At 33.2% G+C, this 18807-nt stretch overlaps 1 protein-coding gene across 1 annotated transcript in view; it reads left to right on the top strand.

Annotated features, from left to right (window-relative positions):
* The window catches only part of LOC129231097 (uncharacterized), a 48906-nt gene that overhangs the window by 16010 nt on the left and 14089 nt on the right, over positions 1-18807 (top strand). The window contains exon 7 of the mRNA XM_054865344.1: positions 6537-6862. Within this exon, the coding sequence (XP_054721319.1) occupies positions 6537-6862 (326 nt within the window). The remainder of the gene's footprint in view (positions 1-6536; positions 6863-18807) is intronic.

Here is an 18807-nt window from a genome sequence, read left to right as displayed (position 1 = left end):
TAAAATTATTTTAAGTTGTATTCAAACTTGGTTTAGTTTCATAATAATTATCGTTTGACATCACTCATGATCAAGTTTTGTTCTTCCATTTTATTCGAATTGAAAATAATTCTCGTAAAATATGGGTGAGACACTAATATCAAAGAAGGTAAGTTAAGACACGAAGACTTAATTTTTTTTTTCTTCCGAATTATGCTTTTACGAGCAAAAATAGGAGCGAAGCAATGCCATTTCCTATTGAAATCGTCTTAAAGTGCTCCGCGAGTGCTTCCGGAGCTACGTCACCAATTTCATACCCCCACAACCTGTTTCGGGAGATGGTCCAACCCTAGTCTCCTCTTCTAAAGACCCTGATGATACCCCATCTTTCCGTGGTATTTCCTTCTTTGTGTTGTAAATCTTCCCCATGTTAGTCAGGAGGCACGGGCTCTTTGTGCGCGGTCTGTATAGATAAAAATAGTTTAGATTTGACAATGACTTTCGAAACAACTTTTATCAGCAGAAGAAAGAAAGGATAATACTGGGCAAGAAATACTGCACAAAAATCAAAAGGTAATTAGAAGGATAAGAGATGATGAGGCTATGAACTCTTTGTCTGAGAAAGATAAAATAATTACTAAAAGAGAAAGTCTGCTGGCTCAAGTCCATGATTTTTCAAGAAATGAAAAGGAGTGAATGATGCTCTTTGTGAAGCAATTTAAACGTAAGAGCAACTAAAAATCAAACTGATGGGCAGAGAAGCAGGGATATTGGCTGATGCAGAGAAGAATGCGGTCAGAAAATTAAGAGAATTCATTTTGAAGTTGTCATATCTGTACTAAGACTTCTATATAAGGGGAGCTGACTTATCCGACATTTTGGTTCCGAAATTGTCAGGTGAAAAAAATACTATTTGTACAAAAGTCTCTTTGCAGAAAACTGGTGTCCAAGCTTCAGACGTGTTACCTGATTGATGTGTGATTATTTTATTCTGTAGATGAAGACGATTTAATCAATAGCAATTAAAAACAAATAAGGTGTGAAAATGAGGTTTATTACAGTAAACATTTCCCGATACATTTTTGCTGAATTTGTGAGCTAAGTTATCTTTCTAGATTCACCTTAAGTGACATTTTACTCAACTTATTATCAATTGTTTTACGACATAGCAACAAGCGAATATTATAACGTATTTATAAATACTAGAAACGAGGTTGAATCCAATTTTGTCTTGGAACCAAAATGTCGGATAAGTCAGCCTGTCCTTTTCAAGGGGCTCTAATCTGTACCACAGAGCCAGACTAACGTTATTCCAAAAATTGCGATTTTCCGTTTATTAGTGCGTTGTATGTAGAAGCCTTTTCCGTATTGAGCTATGTGAACGTAATTCTTAAAAAAAAAATATTTGTTTCAATTTTTACCAGGGGAAAGAGTGCGCGTCCCACTCTTTGCATGCGCCAGAAAAACGTTTTCCCTCTCTCCTGTAAAATTACTGTAATGTGACTTACGTCCTTCTAGCTCTGAGGTACATATACTTCAAGATATTGAGCTCTCACCACTAGAAAACTTTACAAAAATCGATTTCTTTGATTTTATAATACATAGCAGCAATGCAAACATTCTTGATTTTAATAACTGTAAATTTAATGATTTTATAAATTTCGTTTTTGATATTTGTGACAGAAAACTGGGGAGAATTGATTACTTTCTGTTGAACGTTCGGAAAACCCTCGAACTGAAGAAGTAATGTTTAAATCCATTCTTAGGGGTTGTCCACAAATAATGTCACTCTTTGAGGAGGAAGGGTATTCGTGAAGTTGTGATACTTTGTGACAGGGGGAGGGGTAAAAAGAAGGATGACATCACACATCTTTTAAGTAAGAATATGTGAAATGTGAGAAAGGGGGAGAGGTGGTATGGCTAGGCTTGCCAGACGTCCCAGTTTTCAGACAAAATTCCGGTGTCCTGGCCGGTTTATTTCACGTCCCGGAAAATGATATATTTGACTATAGATGACCAAAAAAGTTTTAAAATAATTAACTGTGAAAGATTTTAGGGTAATTACTTTGTCCATTGTAACATTAACATGTATTCGATGAAACTCGTAATTTCAATTAGGCACAGTATTTTTTCATTTGTACAAAAGGTCTAACACTGCTGTTGGAAAAATCTATATTTCAGCATACAATGAAAATGTTTTTTTGCACAAAAAGGATTCCTTTGAGAAATGAATTTTTAAATTTAATACTTTTTTATGCTTACATTATGCTTAGTGGGCTGGACGGAGTCAAAGCTTTAAAAAAAAAAAAAAGAAGAACAACCTCCGATTAACAGTCAACTTATCTGAATGATAACTGTAAGCATGCATAAAGAAGTCGAAACGCCAAGTATCATTCCCATTGCATTTATTTTATTACGTGTGTTATCTGTTGTATGTTACGAGTACATGTAATGCGTAATATTAATCTAAAATTGCTATTATGTCGGACAACCCGGGCTTGCCCGAAGTTCAGATAGTTTATAGCCGAACGCTCTACCGAAAAAAACTTATCAATTTAACTAAAAAAAAACACACACACACAGGTTAATTTTTTTTTCCTTGCCGAAAGCGATGCAAAATATTCGAAAATTGTATTAAAACTTTGCTTTAAAAAAAAAAAAATCTGCATAAGAACTACAGGCTGCATCAAGGTGATGCAACAGCAAGGGGCGTTTCCGAAAGCTTGATTTTTAGACCGTAAGTCTAATTTTCGTCATTAGCCGGCCTGATGAATTTTAAAATGAGGGGTTAATTTCTTCAAGAGCTAAGAAAGATCTCTCATACTGACAGAAAAATAATCCACAGAAATAATATATAAGATAAGATATTGAAGCGAAGTGTGTTTTATTTTTGAAAATTTTTACAATTTGTTATCGCAAGCTGTTTGAACCGTTATGGCTTAGATGGCAGCACGTGTTCATCATTTAAAAGCACGGTTAAAATACAAAATACTTTGAACGAAGTTCTTTTTTAAGCGTAAATTTTAGAATGAAGTAAAAATGTGATAGGCTATTTGTTTTTTGCAAAAAGAAGGAAAAAAAAAGATATATTTTACCCTTCAAATGGAGGTAGTAATTTTTTTAATTCATACAAAGAGTCAAAAACTCATTAGAAGAATCTGTATTTCAATATACGATTTTTTATTTTTTTCTGAACAAAAAACAATTCCATTGTAGTCTGAAATCTTAAACCTAATTCTTAAATTTTCGCTTACATTACGTTTTATATTTCTGACCGGAGACAAAGCTTTTTTTAAAAAAAAAAGCATTACAATTAATAATCAATTTAGCTCCATGTTGCATCAAGTTTTTGTAACAGCAAGGAGCGTTTCAGTCTCATTTATTCTAATCCCTCATACTTGTTATTCATCGTTATTAAGTGTTCATGTAATGCGTGATATTTCTCTGATTTTTTGATGCAGATTGTCCGGACATGGGCCCGAACACTCATTCCCTGGTTACCAATCAAACGCTCTGCCAAGCGAGCCATTCAGCTCTGACGGTCAGGGTGCAAGTTAAAATTATAAATTTAACCGAAAACCTCATTCTGGTTTTTTAAAACAGATTTTTTTTTGACAGAAAAAACAATTTTTAGACAATGGGTCTATTTTTCGTCATTAGCATGCGCGATAAGCTTTGAAATAAGGTGTAAATCAAAGAAATCGCTCAAGAATTGAGGAAGATCTCGCGTAGAAACAAAAAACAGGCTACAGAAATAATATATAAGGATTCATTCATAGCCCGAGAATGAACAGTCCTCTAAAACACTAGAACCTAGCCAATGGATTGTACCCCTTTAAATACCGCGACACCGAGGGGGGGGGGGGCTGACATCACGGTGTCCCGGTTGATCATTTTAGAAATCTGGCAAGCCTAGGCATGGCTAAGTGTGATTGTGGGAGGGGTCCAAAAATGGTGAAAAAAGTGTGATACTTATGGAGAGCGCCTTAGTTTAATGTATTTCATCACAAAGCTATTCGACGTAAGAGAGAACTTTATGTATAGAAAAGGAGGAGGAAACACTCCTTTGGCTCCTTTTCATAATAACTTCACTCTTAAATTTTTTCTGATGTGAAGATTTTCCGGAAATTCCCATTTCTTACAAATTTATAAAATACCGATTTACAGAGGCAAGTTAACGAAGACTATATGTATAATGAGGAAGAGAGCTTTATTTTAGCACATAAGTGTCTGAACCAAAAGCTTTCTTTTCTATTCTTCTGTTTTCAGAAACAGTGAAAAATGTCTGGTTCTTCCAAAATATACTACAAGATAGATTGTGATTCACTTATCTATTCAAAAAAAAAAAAAAAAAAAGCATTAAGAATGATTACTTGACGAAGCACGTATTCTTATTAAAAGCTGCATGTGTATACAGGGCCGAATTTAGCTCCATGCCGCCCCTAGGCAAATTTGAAATCTGCCGCCCCCTTTCCTTAAAAGAAACAAAAACTCAAAAACACGCAAAAAAGTGTTTCCGAAATTTAAACTGTCAAGCTTATGAAGAAATGATGACGTTTCACATTCAGGGGCGTCCCGATGGGAGGTCACAGCGATCTCCCAAAAATCTCCTTATTCGGCAAATTTTTTCTGACGATTCGGAAAATTTGGAGACAATATTGCAACATATTCTTTTGTTTTCTTTTAAAGTTTCAAAATTGTTTTTTAATGATACCTAACGTTTCTTCTCATTAGATTCTTCTCATTTTCGCTTTTGGAAACTGCCCATTTGAAGGGAAAAGAAATGCATCACGTTTAAAAATATTTTGAACACTCTTTTTCGTTCTTCGGTTGTTAATTTAGTATGTTTCTTTTATTTAAAATCATTCAGCCGTTTTCGCTCGTCACTCATTTTCATTTGCCTCCGAGACTTAATATTAACAGAAAGCAATTTTTAAATATTAATAATGTAAAAAAGAAATAAACGTCAATTACTCAAGAAAGCAGTTCTGAATAAATTTTAGTATAGCGCTAAAAATCTTAGTCAAACTCCAATCTTGTTGCGACTTCTGGCCAAACGCAACATTTTTCTGAAATCGATCCCCGCCTTTCATCTTCACTTACTGTTTTACGCCAATCAATTACCATGATTGAAATACATTTCATTTTCGTAAGATGTGTGACAGTAATCATTATCATATTACAAGAAAAAATTGTCTCTGAAAAATGAAAGAATGCTAATATTTCACTTTCACTAATAAAAAATTAATTTTAAAAATCTGTGGGTGAAGCAAAATTTGCCACCCCTGAAAATTTTGCCACCCTAGGCAGCTGCCTACTCTGCCTATTGGGAAATTGGGCCCTGCGTGTATACCATAAAAACCTTCTATAGTCCACTGAAATTAAGATTATGTAGAACAAAAGTATAGCCTCCATTTCCACTTAACGAAGAAGGTTCTTATAACTGCAAAGAAGATTTTTTTACTGAACGCACCTATGCAATTTTCGTGTCAAATTTCTCTTTGCTAAGATAGTGTTCCCTTAATTAGCATGCATTTTATGTGTTTCCATCATAACTATTTTTCCTGTGTCGAACTATTTAAAACTGTGACTGTTGGAAATAATGATAAATAATTCTTCTGGGGAACTGGAAAGTAATGTAATTTTCTTTCAAGCTCTAAGTTTTTAAATATATTTTTATTTTGAATCGATGATGTAATTACCGTCGTCACCAATAACATTTTAACATCTAGTGTACAAATTCTCCTCCCTGGATCGGTAAAATCAATCGGGTTTTGAACAAAATAACTAGAGTTGTCATTTTGTATGTCGGCCAAGTTTTGAAATTTTTTGTCACATAGCGAAAAAAATCAAGTTGAATCAGATGCAATTTCAGGTGAGTTTATTCCAACGATCTTTGAACAGAAAAAATAGTTCTGCCCCCCATGATTATGATTTTGCAACAACACACTGTTCAAAAGAAACCCTGAAAAAAAAAAAATTGTGCGCCATGAATTACGAATATGTCCTTACCCATCAAACTCGCCCGACTTTGTGCCATCTGAATTCCTTTTATTCCCATTACAATGAGACAGAAAATTTGAAAATTTTGCGGATATTCAAAAGGCCAATTCTGGGCATTCCACTCCGAATCCAACTGATATTTATTAACCCGAATTGAAAATTTGAGCATTAGATGGCAAAACGTTGTTAATCCCAAGCAAGGCACCCCGATGGGAGGTTACTGTGGCCATCCAAAAATTTCCTTATTTCAGCAAAATTATGTCTGACGATTCGGCAAAATTTGGAGTTCTATTCGGAAAAATTATCATCATTCGGCAAAATTTTTAGCTCCATTCGGCAAATTGAGAATGTCTGCCTTCCCAAAAATTGAAGGTCGGGGTGTCCCTGATAACAAGGGTGTTTACATCACTGATTGAAACCAAAAACTTATTATAAATTTATTTGTGTTGAGAAAAAAAAGGACAATACTTTCCAGTCACCCTAATTTTTCATGACAGGAGTCGGTTTTTTATTTATTATTTTTTTAAATGTATCTTTTTTCTTTTATTCGGCAGTGCATCCCTCTTACTTGGAATACGTACACAAATATTCACTTTGTCTTCCTAATAACAAATGGGATCATGTGGTTAAGCCTTATTACAGCCCACAACTTAGACCCGGGATACTTAGCATTGGATACTGAAGACTATCACCGAACAATAAGCGAGCTCGCCAAGTTCGACAAGTTCCAACAAAACAAGCTTCCCATGCCTCAATTATGCCACACTTGTAGAACTGTACGTCCATTACGAGCTAAACATTGTCGTATTTGCAATCGTTGTGTCAGACATTTTGATCACCATTGCCCTTATATTTATAACTGCGTTGGGCTTAATAATAGGTAAGTCGAATTTTTTGTTTAGTGTTCACTTTGAAACTTGTTATCTACATATTTAGTTCAGATAGTTCAAAATCAATGATTCACCTTTCAGAGAATCAGAAACCTAAAATTGCTTCTGAAGTACCAAAAAAAAAAAAAAAAAAGGTTATTATAGTGGAGCATGTATGAGCTACAGGGGCGTGTATAGAAATTTTGGGGCCCGTCACAAATGACTTTTCTGGGTCCCTTACATATTGTTTACACCCACGTCCCTACATATATCCCCCCATTTCAAAAATCGCGGGGCCCCCTTCAGGCTCAGCCCCGGGCCAACAGGTGTCCCTTCTCCACTCCTGTGTACGCCCTGATGAGCTATAGGGTTTACTTTAACAATGTTTTAACTTCCACGGTTTTTTAAGGTTTGACTTATATAGTTTCTTGAAACAATTTCCAAAAAAAAAAAAAAAAAAAACTGTTATAGTGAGTCCAAATGTGTCAAACGATTTAAGTCCTCGAAGAAATAAAATTTAGTAGTTTTTGAGGTATGAAAAGGTTTTTATGTCTATTTGTTAGTTTTAAATCCCTCTTTTAAAACCTTAAATATTCATTTTCGTTTATTATTATCTGAATTCTACTAATGTTTATCCCATTGACGCTCAATTTATACCCAGAAACTGCTCATAAAATTGACAGCTCGTAAAATCGAATAGCATCGTTTCTGCACAGAGCGTTTCGGGATTGGTAAGCTTTTCGTAAAATCGTGAGTGTTCATAAATCAAAGGTAAGTAAAATCGAACGTCAACTATTTTCAAGTATTTCATTTCCCTTTCTAAGCTATGTAATAGTGTCGTGAACTTTAATATGACTTTTGCTCTCTAACCTAAATTTGAGAATTAAGATGCAGTTACAAACACGTTCAACAGTCATTTCTCTTTTCTGTGATGTCACATTATAATTTTCTTTTATCTTGTTTGCTCACTTCTACGATATTGGTTCAGTGAGCTTGACGTGTGTTTCTTCAGATAAAAATGCTATCCAATGTCTAGGCCCTCCCTTTTCTCTTTCAGATAGTTTCTACTATTATGTTAGTTTAAATGTTTCGGTAGATAAGAGACTGAACCTTTGTCAATCTTTGATGTTTATTTTCGTTTCTATATCTTAGAATTTCAAGCGTTTCGCACTGCTCAAGCTCAAATTTGACAGTTATACAGGTTTTTGTTTTCTAGAAAGCAATTTGCTGGCAGAGACTCGGGGCTTAATTTCTACTATGATGGTGTGTCCTTTTTACGCATATCTTTGAACTCTATTCCCGGAATTTTAAACTTAGGCTTTAATTGTGATGTATTTGAATACAGTAAACCATTGATTATCCGCGGAATAGGGTGGTACGGTAACTGTGGATAATCCGAATAATAGGTAAAAAATTATACTAAGTGTATACAATATGTAAAAAATATTAATAACACTCACACATACATTTAAATTATAACTAAAAACATTGCTACATTGCATCTACTGACATTAAATATAAAAAATAAGTGTAAAATATAAAAGCGAGCAATAACACAATCATCGGTAAAAAAAAAAGATGTGAAAAGACCTGCGGATAATCCGACCGCCGATAATGGAGAGTTTAATGTATAATTAAGTATCATAATATGAAGTATCAACCTTTTAGAAAAATAATTGTACTTGAAATGTAATCATTTGTACATGTCGCGGATATGATCGTGCGATCACGCCCGCAACAAACACAATTATTATTTGTTAAATACAAGAAATTTTATTTTTTGAAAGTTGATACTTCATATTGTGGTGTATAATGGCTCCCTATATTTAAATATTACAATTAAAAACCACAATTTAAAATTCCCAGGATAAAGTTCAAATATGTGTGTGAGAATGTTTCAATGAACAAAACAAAAAAAAAATCTATTATTTGCTATGTGATCAGTTAATATCAAAAAAAAAAAAAAAAATTAAAATTCCCCGAATCGCACAAAAAAAAAAAAAAAAAAAAAATATCAACACGTGTATCAAGTTACAAGAAACCCATTTGGAAGGGTGAGGGGGTGAGGCTAAGAATGAATATCGAGTTTATGGTCCTTTTGATAACTTTTGTATCGCGCTGCTGAATAAAATTTCCTTTGTTAAAAATTTATTGGCGCTCTGTGAGCAAAATGATTTAATATTTCTATTCCTAAATCAACTTCCGAAGAGTAACATAACTACATAACAACTCTGCTGATAAAAGCAACACATCTCTGTGACTTAGTAAAACGTGCCGTAGAGAAAAATGTGACCTTCAAAACACAATGGAAAATTCTCCACACTTTTTTTAGGACCTAAATTTGTTTATATGTGAATTGAGAAACGTGACAGACAATTTTCTTAACTTTCAAACGCTTTGTGCCTCCAAAAAGCGTAATATTTTTCTTTGAAGCATTTAAAAGCATAACATAGCTTCAAAACGCGAGTGAATTCAGAACATAAAAAGCATTTCAATACAAATTTTTATAGTTATTTTGAATCTTTTCATTTAAAATTAATTGAATTCAAATAGTGAGGAAATGTAAGGAATTTCTGCAGGAAATATTTTCAGTTAAGTTTTCTCAGTTGAGTATAAAATGGTGGTACTAAATCGTCATTACATATCAGCATCACAGACCAAGGGTCTAATTCAACTCGATTGTGTTTGATTTATCATTTTATTACTCTCTTAAATGAAAAATAGTGTGCAAAATAGTCGCCAAATGAGGAAAATAGTATCTAATATAGTCTCTCGTTTTTTTAAAAAAAGAATTAATATAAAATCATGCTACATATGCTTTGATGAATAGACATTCCTCTGCTGCATGGGATATGAGCGGAGTCAACTGGACAAGCGGAATTCTCTACAAGTTATACACAAATGGTGATCCCGTCAATGGTTTCATAATCATCTTATTTTAATGATAAGAATGTGAACGTTATGAGTAATATTAGAGACATTTATAAAACAATGAAAACATTAAAGCCAGTAATCAAACACTAGAATCAAAGAACGGGTCATTTTTACCCAAAACGATCGATGTTTAATTTTTCCCCAAGCGGAAACTAGTCCATTTGGCGGTTTTTCGCCAAATTATGTGCAATTTGGAAAGACCTGAATGATATCGAAATTAGAAAAATTTGGCCGATGATACTTGAATCTGAAACTTTTTTTTCTTTTAAAGTTCCTTTTTTTTTTTTTTTTTTTTTTTGCATCCGTTACATGTTTTACATTTTTATAGCTTTCAGGCTGAAATAGTAGCAGTTTTTTTTTAAATAGTCCTTTTTGTCTTAATTTGAGCTAAAATAGTTGCCATGGTCATCAGTTATTGAAAATAGTCGCAATAGTGGCTTTTTTAGTCGCCAATGGCAGCCCTGGTAGCGTAACGAGAAATTTCCTTTTGGGTAGGACAAAGTAAATTCCTGGCTCCGCTAAATAGATGCAATTGATTGTACTCGATTCGATCGAATTCTGTTAAGAGTTGAATTTGCCTCTTATTCTGATTTTTTTCGATTAAAATAAAAAATAAAAAAATAATAAATGTTAAAATGTTTTAAAAGTTAATGAGCTTCAAAAAATATGTAAATGTTAAAAGTAACAACAGATATTCGGATTTAGTTTGTAGACATTGGTATTTAATAATTTCTACGGCCACTATTAGTCAGTAGTTCCAGTCACGTCATTTAAAGAGCTTGTGGGGGGGGGGAGGGGGTCCATTTCTATTTTTTCTTAGACATAAGGCCCTGGTTGATAGCAAAGCATGCTGAAATGTTGAAATAAAATCATCAGTTTCGTCTTTAGTGCAAAAATATTTAAATTTAGGTATAAATTTTGGACCTAAATGTAGCAACTAATTTGGAACGGAATGAGTGCTAAAAAATGACAGATATCAAGATTTTCGATTCAACTGGACCAAGTGAAATGAATGAATCAATTAACCAACGTTTTGAAGCACAAAAATTGCAAATTACTGCAGACACGTGTTTTGGTGTTACAAGGAACACCTTTTTCAATGCAAAGAAGCGGAATCTCACACTTCTTTGCATTGAAATAGGTGTTCCTTGTAACACCAAAACACGTGTCTGCAGTAATTTGCGATTTTTGTGCTTCAAAACGCTGGTTAATTGATTCATTTAATTTTCAGCACAAAACTATTTATTCTTTAACAAGTAAGATGAGTTGATTGATGTAGCCGGAAATAACAATTTGTTCTTTGATATTTTTCCTGAACATGAGACTATATTCGTATTATTTTTAGCGCTGATCTGAATAACATTCATCAAACGCATACACAATTGTAAACACTCAATTATTTACACTTGTCTTCGAGGTTAATGATCATGTTGCTTGCGAGATCCGCTAACTACACACGCATGACCTCACGAAGGCTAAAACTATGATTCAGAGTAAGGTGCAATTTCTAGCATTTCAAAATCCCGCTACAATCTTTGATTATTTTTTTTTTTCCTTTCATGTGTTGTCATCCTCACAGAACCAAAACGAGGTCAGGAAAACCCTATCACCTCAACCCTTGACTTTGACCGAGTAGACGGTATCACGTGCATTATCGCACGTCAGTGAGCGTCTTTGTTTTAGGAGTTTTACGCGCCAACTCAAACGACGTAAATTATTGCCCTATGTTTGCTTATTGGAATTTCGTTTTCTTTCCGGTAAAAGCGAAAGACTCAGCTCTTCTTATACACCGGAAATGACGCAAATCGTAGCTGCAAATTTAGCTTGGGTTAATTCATAGACAATCGGCGTTTTCTTTCAGCGACAAAAATTTTGAGGAAAACTTATCCAATTTTTTTTTGCTTCTAAATGTAAAATCAAGTGCAGTATTTCAAACTAGCCAACTGAAATGTGCGATAGCTTGAATATTTAAAAAAGTAATGTCAAGTTCTCGGCTACATCTTTGTTAAAAATATGTTTAGTAACAGTTATTGACTGCTGCAAATTGTTAATATTTTATGTAATGTTTATTATTCAATGTTATTTTTATAAACTAAACTTTTTTTTCAAACATTTTGGTAGAAATACAACTGTCTTATTTATATTTTTTTCAACAAAATTAAGTTTCATGTTTCAACATTATTTTTCATGGAATCTATTGGTGAAACTAAAATTAATTCCGTGTCAGAGCAATGATCATTATGTTGTTTAACAAATCAAAACATTCAAGAGGAATTTTTTTACTCAGCCCTTTTCTTTCTTTTATTTATTTTGTTAAACTTCAAGCAAAACACATTATTTAAGACCAGTTAAATCTCACCCTAACAGTGCTTATCCTAGAAACTCTACGAAAGTGAATGCAGTATAAAAATTGGGCTGCAATATGACTGATTCAATGTTTAGGTAGGTACAGTGCCTAATTATTGATTGCAGTTTGGAATAATATAAATTTGTACTCGTTCAAATTTAAAAAAAATGCATTAATGCATATAATACAATAAACAACTGATAGATTACAGCGATTGAGTATTTACATTTGGAATAATGATAATGAATTATGATGCATTCTGTAAAATTATATTATTCACAGAATCACAGGCATTCTACTCAAAACAGATGAAATAAGCATTCGATCTAAATTTTAATTTAATTCAAACTTTTATACATATTTAAAAGGTATCCGACTACGTTGAAAAGGCGATTTTCGACCAAAATTCACTTTTCTCAAAATAGTTTTATTCAACACCTCCATTCTTTAAGATTATAAAACTTTTTGGTTTCTTAATCTACGTGAATTAGAACTTACGTTATAAGCGTTTGAATACTAAGTGTCTGCAGTATAACATGTGTTAAGTCTAATCTTTACTTACGTTTTTTGAAGAATGCAATTTTTGCTCGATACTGGCTACGAAAAACATGATTTTGCAAATTCTATTCAGTATTCAAGCATGAAATTTCGTATGTCTGTCTTGTAAGTACATGTGAGTGGAATAGACCGCAGATTATGCAAATGATGAAATATTTTTTGATTTATAGCTTTTTTACCAAAAAAAGGTGACTAAAGTTTGAGAAATTTCTGGATAAAGTCACGTAATCTGTCATAAGCCTTAAAATTCTTGAAATATTTCTTAACCTGCGGTCTGTTTCATGTGTAGCATTTATACATGTGAACTACTATAAGCAAATTGTTTGTGGCTAGTTAATTTTTATTGATACAGTGTTTCTCCTAACTGGTAATTTTCAGTCATTTTTGCAAAAAAAATCACCCATTTAAAAAAAGTTATTGATATTATGGTTCATTTTTAAGCAAAAAAATGTTTTAAGATCATTCTGCTTCTAAAAAAACATTAATATTATTTCATAATAGTGTTTAAAAAAAAAAAAAAAACTGCTCCGAACGTAGTCGGATACCTTAATGGTTAAACAGCACAATAAGGCTTCTCTCCTTCCATCTAGTTAAAATTTAAACACAAAGATTTTTTTTATAACAGAAACTAAAGAAATTGTACTCTAATCTGCGTCAAAAAATGTTCCCCCATTTATTATTTTGTACGTGGTTTTGTGTTTCGTTAGTGTTCAATTTGAAATATTTCAATTGCTTAAGAGTGTAAGTTCTTCAGGTATCCCTGGGAAGTCTTTTTTCTTCTTGGAGGGAAGGGGGGAGACAACTGTCGCATCAGTTCAGTTAAAAAGTATCGAACTTTTTTTCATTGACAGAAATGAACGTGTATAGTGTAAGTAACTTTTTGCAGTTTCAGCTGAGCTATTTTTGTATCTGCATGGATTCTTATAAATTAAATTCACAGGAACCACTGCTAAATAACTTACATCCGTAAAAGAGTTTATTTTCGAGAAGTTTTAATTTTCGCGAGCCCGTCGTAATCGCGAATACTTGAGCCTCGCGAGATTTTTTTAAGTGTAAAATTAATTTTATACATGAAATTCGCGAAATTTTCAGCTCACAAAATCACCGATATTTTCATTTTCTCAAAAATTATTCCACGCGAAAACAAGTGCTTTTACAGTAATTTAACTGTTTCTACTTTTTGAATGCAAATTTTAAACATTAAAAAAAAAAAAAATGATATTTTCAACTTTGCGCACAGAAAAACACTTAGTATTTTCAAACATGTGTCTTCATTTTTATAACACATACTAGCTTACTACCCGGCGTTGCCCGGGTGCTTTTCAATGGAAGATATCTTTTGGATTATCAAATGAATGAATTCTATCTAAATGAGCGTAAAAAAATACATTCACACCTCTTTCTAGGCTCAAATCTTCAAAATACTTTAAATAACACAGAAAATCAATCATTTGCCGAAAGCATAACATCAACTTAAAGCGAATAAGTATGAGGAATATTGTTTGGGCTCTGTTAGTGTCCACTGGTACGTTGTCTGAGGTTGAATCAAACGGGCGGTACATAAATTGTCTCAATACAAAGACAAATTATTGTCTTTTGCACGTCTTGTGGGACAACCTTTTAAGTGATGCTTTGAAAGAAAAGCGTTGTGCCGCCTTTGTAGGTTTTGCTTTCCCCAAGACTAAAAAAAAAATGCAACAGTACTTTTCACGTACATTTTATTCGGAAATAAATCATTGAATGTTTCCTTAGAAAGAGTCGTGAGCTTACCAAAAAAAAGTCAATCCCTATTGTCAGGCACAAATACGAGGCGTGTTTTTAAAGTAAGTTCCGTTTTTATATAAAAAAGGAACGAGTACAGATAGAGCTAAGTAATTTAGTGCACAAAAATCTACCACCCTTACGCTATTTTTCGACATTGCTCCCGTGATTTTCCAAGCATTTGTCATAGCGTGGTACAGGTTTTTGTATACCTATTCGTACAAAGTTACCGCCCGTTTAGTCAACCATGAGGACTCTTACAGGGCTTTGGCTGGGGCATTTTTGAACATCCTCTGGTCTGCCCTCACCTCGCTCGCAGCATCTTTCATTTGTTTCGGCATCTAAAGTCTTTCCAAGGTGGTCTGTGGCACAACAGCAATAATGAGCTCAGAGAACATGTTATCCCATGGCTGACTACACAGGCGGCAATTTTCTATGAATAGGTATACAAAAACCTGTACCACGCTATGACAAATGTTTGGAAAATTACGGGAGCAATGTCAAAAAAAAAAAAAAGCGTAAGGATGGTAGACTTTTGTGCAATAAATTTCTTTGCTCTATCTGTACTCGTTCTTTTTTTATATCAAAACGGAACTTACTTTAAAAATACGCCTCGTACATACAAAATAATCTTCAAGGACACAGTCATAATATTTTCAGATTAATTTAAAATCATCCTCAACGTCCAAAAGCTAAACAGATAGTCCATCGTACAGAAAATAAAGAATTCAATCAGTGTTGTTAATAGACGATAACACTCCGTTTTACGGATTTTTTGGCGGTGTTTTTCGAATGAAGGTATCAAGTGATAGGTTATTTTGTATGTTTTCAGGCAAGCACATTTCGCAGAAAAAGTTTGCTTAGTATAAAAAAAAAAACTTTACAAAATGTGTCTGCTCGTTCTTTCCAAGGTTATTTAGTGCCATGCCATAGAATAAAATTGGATAAGTGTAACTTGCCTAAAAAGACGCACGTCAGCTACATTTTATTTTCTTATATTGACGTCAAATTTCTATTTTCGTAGGTAAAAATGACAGTTAGACAGTAATATTAATGTCTTGTAACGATTTGAAATTTGTCGAGATTTAAGTTCTAGTGCAAATTTTTAAAACGTAATACTTGCCTCAAATGTTATACATGATATCTCCCACTGATGCAGGTAGAGAGAGCACGTACAGATATTTAAGTTTGTTGCTTTAGACAGAGTATTCTTTTGAGAACATCAAAATTTTAATTTATAGAGACACAGTCGTTGTGAGAGGTGGGAGTGAGTCCACTGACTACATTACAGTCATTATTTTAAGTTATGTAAAACATTAAAAATGGGAATGGGTGCATGTGAACTTATTGAACACACTATTTAAAAACCGTCAATTAAACTGCGTTATAGAGAAAGAAGTAAGCGTGCGCATTTTGGTCACTATCCGTGTTAGATTTTGTTTTTTAATTATTTGCATTCCGTGAAATTTTTTGAAAAAAAAAAATCTTGTTTGTACTTACAACTGTATAATAGACAAATCTTCTGTTTGTATTTTACAGAATCTTGTTGCATATTTTGTTTCCGTTATCCACAGCTTAAAAGCAAACGAAATGTATTTCACGTTTCGAAACGTGGTTTTAAAATTTAAAACTTAAGTAATTCAAATTCTTCTAATCCATAAATTTAATTCAAAACTTTCTCCTAAATAGTGCTCTTAGTCCCCCTCCCAGCAGCTAGAAGAATTTCATTTGTGAGTGAAACCAACCTTGAGCAAGTAACATAAAGCTATCTATATCGAAAATAGTTACATCTCAAATACATATATAGCACTTAATCGTCCATTATGGTAACACGTGAGATACAAAGTGTTTCACCTTATTCCTATACTGTTAAAGAGAGTTAAAGCTATTACAGTGATAATTTTCCATTCATATTAGCAATTTTTTGCAGTTTAAAACACTTTTAAATTTAAATTAATATTTATTTGCATTTTTTCCAAACTTAAAACTCCAACCCACCCAACCTGTATATGAATTCCGCCGACTTATATTTCCGTGTGATTTTGCGGGTAAAAAAGGTGCACAACCTTTAATTTTAGCACGCATTGGCAATCCTAGTATGGTAGTTTATTTGCATGTAATAAGCGTCATAACCATCCCCCCCCCTAACAAACAAATTCCAGATACGCTACAAATTCCTACGCCCAAATATGATTATTTTTCAATTTCTTTGCAAAATTAGTATTTTTTACCCTTGTTCTTTGTTAGCATTCAGCGATTAAACTTAGTTGAACCGAATTAGGTAAAGATCCGACGTAAATCATGGAATAGTGTAAAGAACATACGCATATTGGTTTTGAGTACCATCCAACGTTAAATTGTTGAACAGTTGAAGCTTGTACATGGATAATGAATGAATTATTGATACCGAGATGATTTTGGTATTTTCTGGGTACTGATCTATAATTTCGTCTTACCATTACTGCAACGGAAATACCAAAAGAAAGCATGCAAAGTAAGTAGAAGTGCCGGAGACCGCAATGCATTCCTGCTTTGCAGGAAAAAAACGCCTAACAGCAGCATTTCGATTTCGTTTGGTTTTCTTGCCAAACATGCTTTCCGCTTATTGCGAATTGGCCTTAACGACCAACTTTGAGAATACCTGTAGCTTTGATTGCATTTAAAATATTTCCTGGTGGTTATAAGTTGCAAACCATTTTTATTAGCTTGGAATCAAAGTTTCTAAATTTAACGATAGTAGTTGATCTTTGAAGAAACTTCATCTAGGGCAGTTTTTTACGGGCTTTTCATTTAGACTAAATTCATAACTATACACAAATTCGTTTATGTAGAGAAGAGCAATTTTATGACTCAAAATACGAATCTAGACCACTTTGGGTCTTTTTAAAATTCCAAAATCCGCCTATATGAATTCCTGATTAACAATTTACCTTTGTGACAAATTTCGAAGAAATCCGAAGAAAACTGGATTTGTAGAAGGAACACACACACACACACACTAACATACATCCATTTTTATACATATAGATACATGTAAGAAAAGCCTTGACCACATCTCTCCCCTTTGAAAGATAAATTCCGAATGCGCTTTTGTGCATTACTATGATTATTTTGCAATTTATTTGCTTTATTAGTACTTTTATTTCTGTCTTTTAACATTCTGGAGCGACTTCTATTAAACCGAATTAGGTTATCGGTTATAGTTGAACCGAATTACTTAAAGATTCGACGTAAATCAAGGAATAGTATAAAGAAAATTTATACATTGCAAATTGGTTTCATAAGGATCATAGAACATTAAATTAAATTTCTGTTGCAAGAATGAAATAGATGAGGGTTTAATAAAAGTATTCTAATGCTGAAATAGTCGAAGATTGTACGTCAATATTGAATGCAATATTATTACGTTATTCATGTTTGTATTTTCTTTGCTATTAATGGGGAAAACACTGATCAAAAATTAAACGCAACCCTTACTGTTGTGGATTTTATAAGTAAACAATATTTAAAAATTATTATTTAACGGTAGCATTCAAATTAAGTTGAACCATGAGCAGCATCGATGGACCCCTGGGGCTTCGTGGTCGCAGTTTAAGAAGCGATGTACAGCATCATTTCTTATATCTACGGCGTTCTCGCCAAACATGCTTTAACGCTCATCGCTAAACAGCATTAACGGCCATCGTTCAGGATACTTTTTGTGTTGATTGCATTTAAATTAGCTACTGGTGGGAATATGTTGATAACCGTTTTCTTTTGCTTTGAACCAAGGTTCCCAAATTCAACGGGTAAAGTTAATTTTTGAAGAAACTTCTTCTAGGGCAGTTTTTTACGGGCTTTTCATTTAGACTAAATTCATAACTGTACAAAAATTTGTTCGTGCAGAAAAGAGCAATTTATGATTCAAAATATGAAATTAGACCTCTTTGGGTCTTTTTAAAATTACAAAAACCCGCCTATATGAATTCCTGAGCAACAATTTACCTTAGTGCCAAATTTGGAAGAAATCCGACGAAAACTGTGGATTTGTATAAGGAAAATACACACATACCCACAAACATACATCTATTTTTATATATATAGATTTATCTACTGGGAGTTATACTGCTAGTTTAAATTCATTCAAACAACTACAATTTAATACAGCAAAAGACTTAAAGCTATCGCATTTTTCTAATGCTTTCTTTTGTGCTTGTATATCACGCTAATAGAAATAATTCTTTTTTTAGTTTTATGAAATGATATTTATCTTTGCTTAGTGCTGCGTGAAGTTACAAGTAATACGGGAGTTGATCTTTTTGTTCACAGGCAAAGTCAAGTTTCATTCCTGTGATTACAACAAATAGGCATGCAGTT

Source organism: Uloborus diversus, chromosome 10 (genome assembly GCF_026930045.1).
Source record: "Uloborus diversus isolate 005 chromosome 10, Udiv.v.3.1, whole genome shotgun sequence".
Taxonomy (NCBI): Eukaryota; Metazoa; Arthropoda; class Arachnida; order Araneae; family Uloboridae; genus Uloborus; species Uloborus diversus.
Note: the sequence above shows the minus strand (reverse complement) of the source record. Positions and strands in the feature narration are given on the sequence as shown.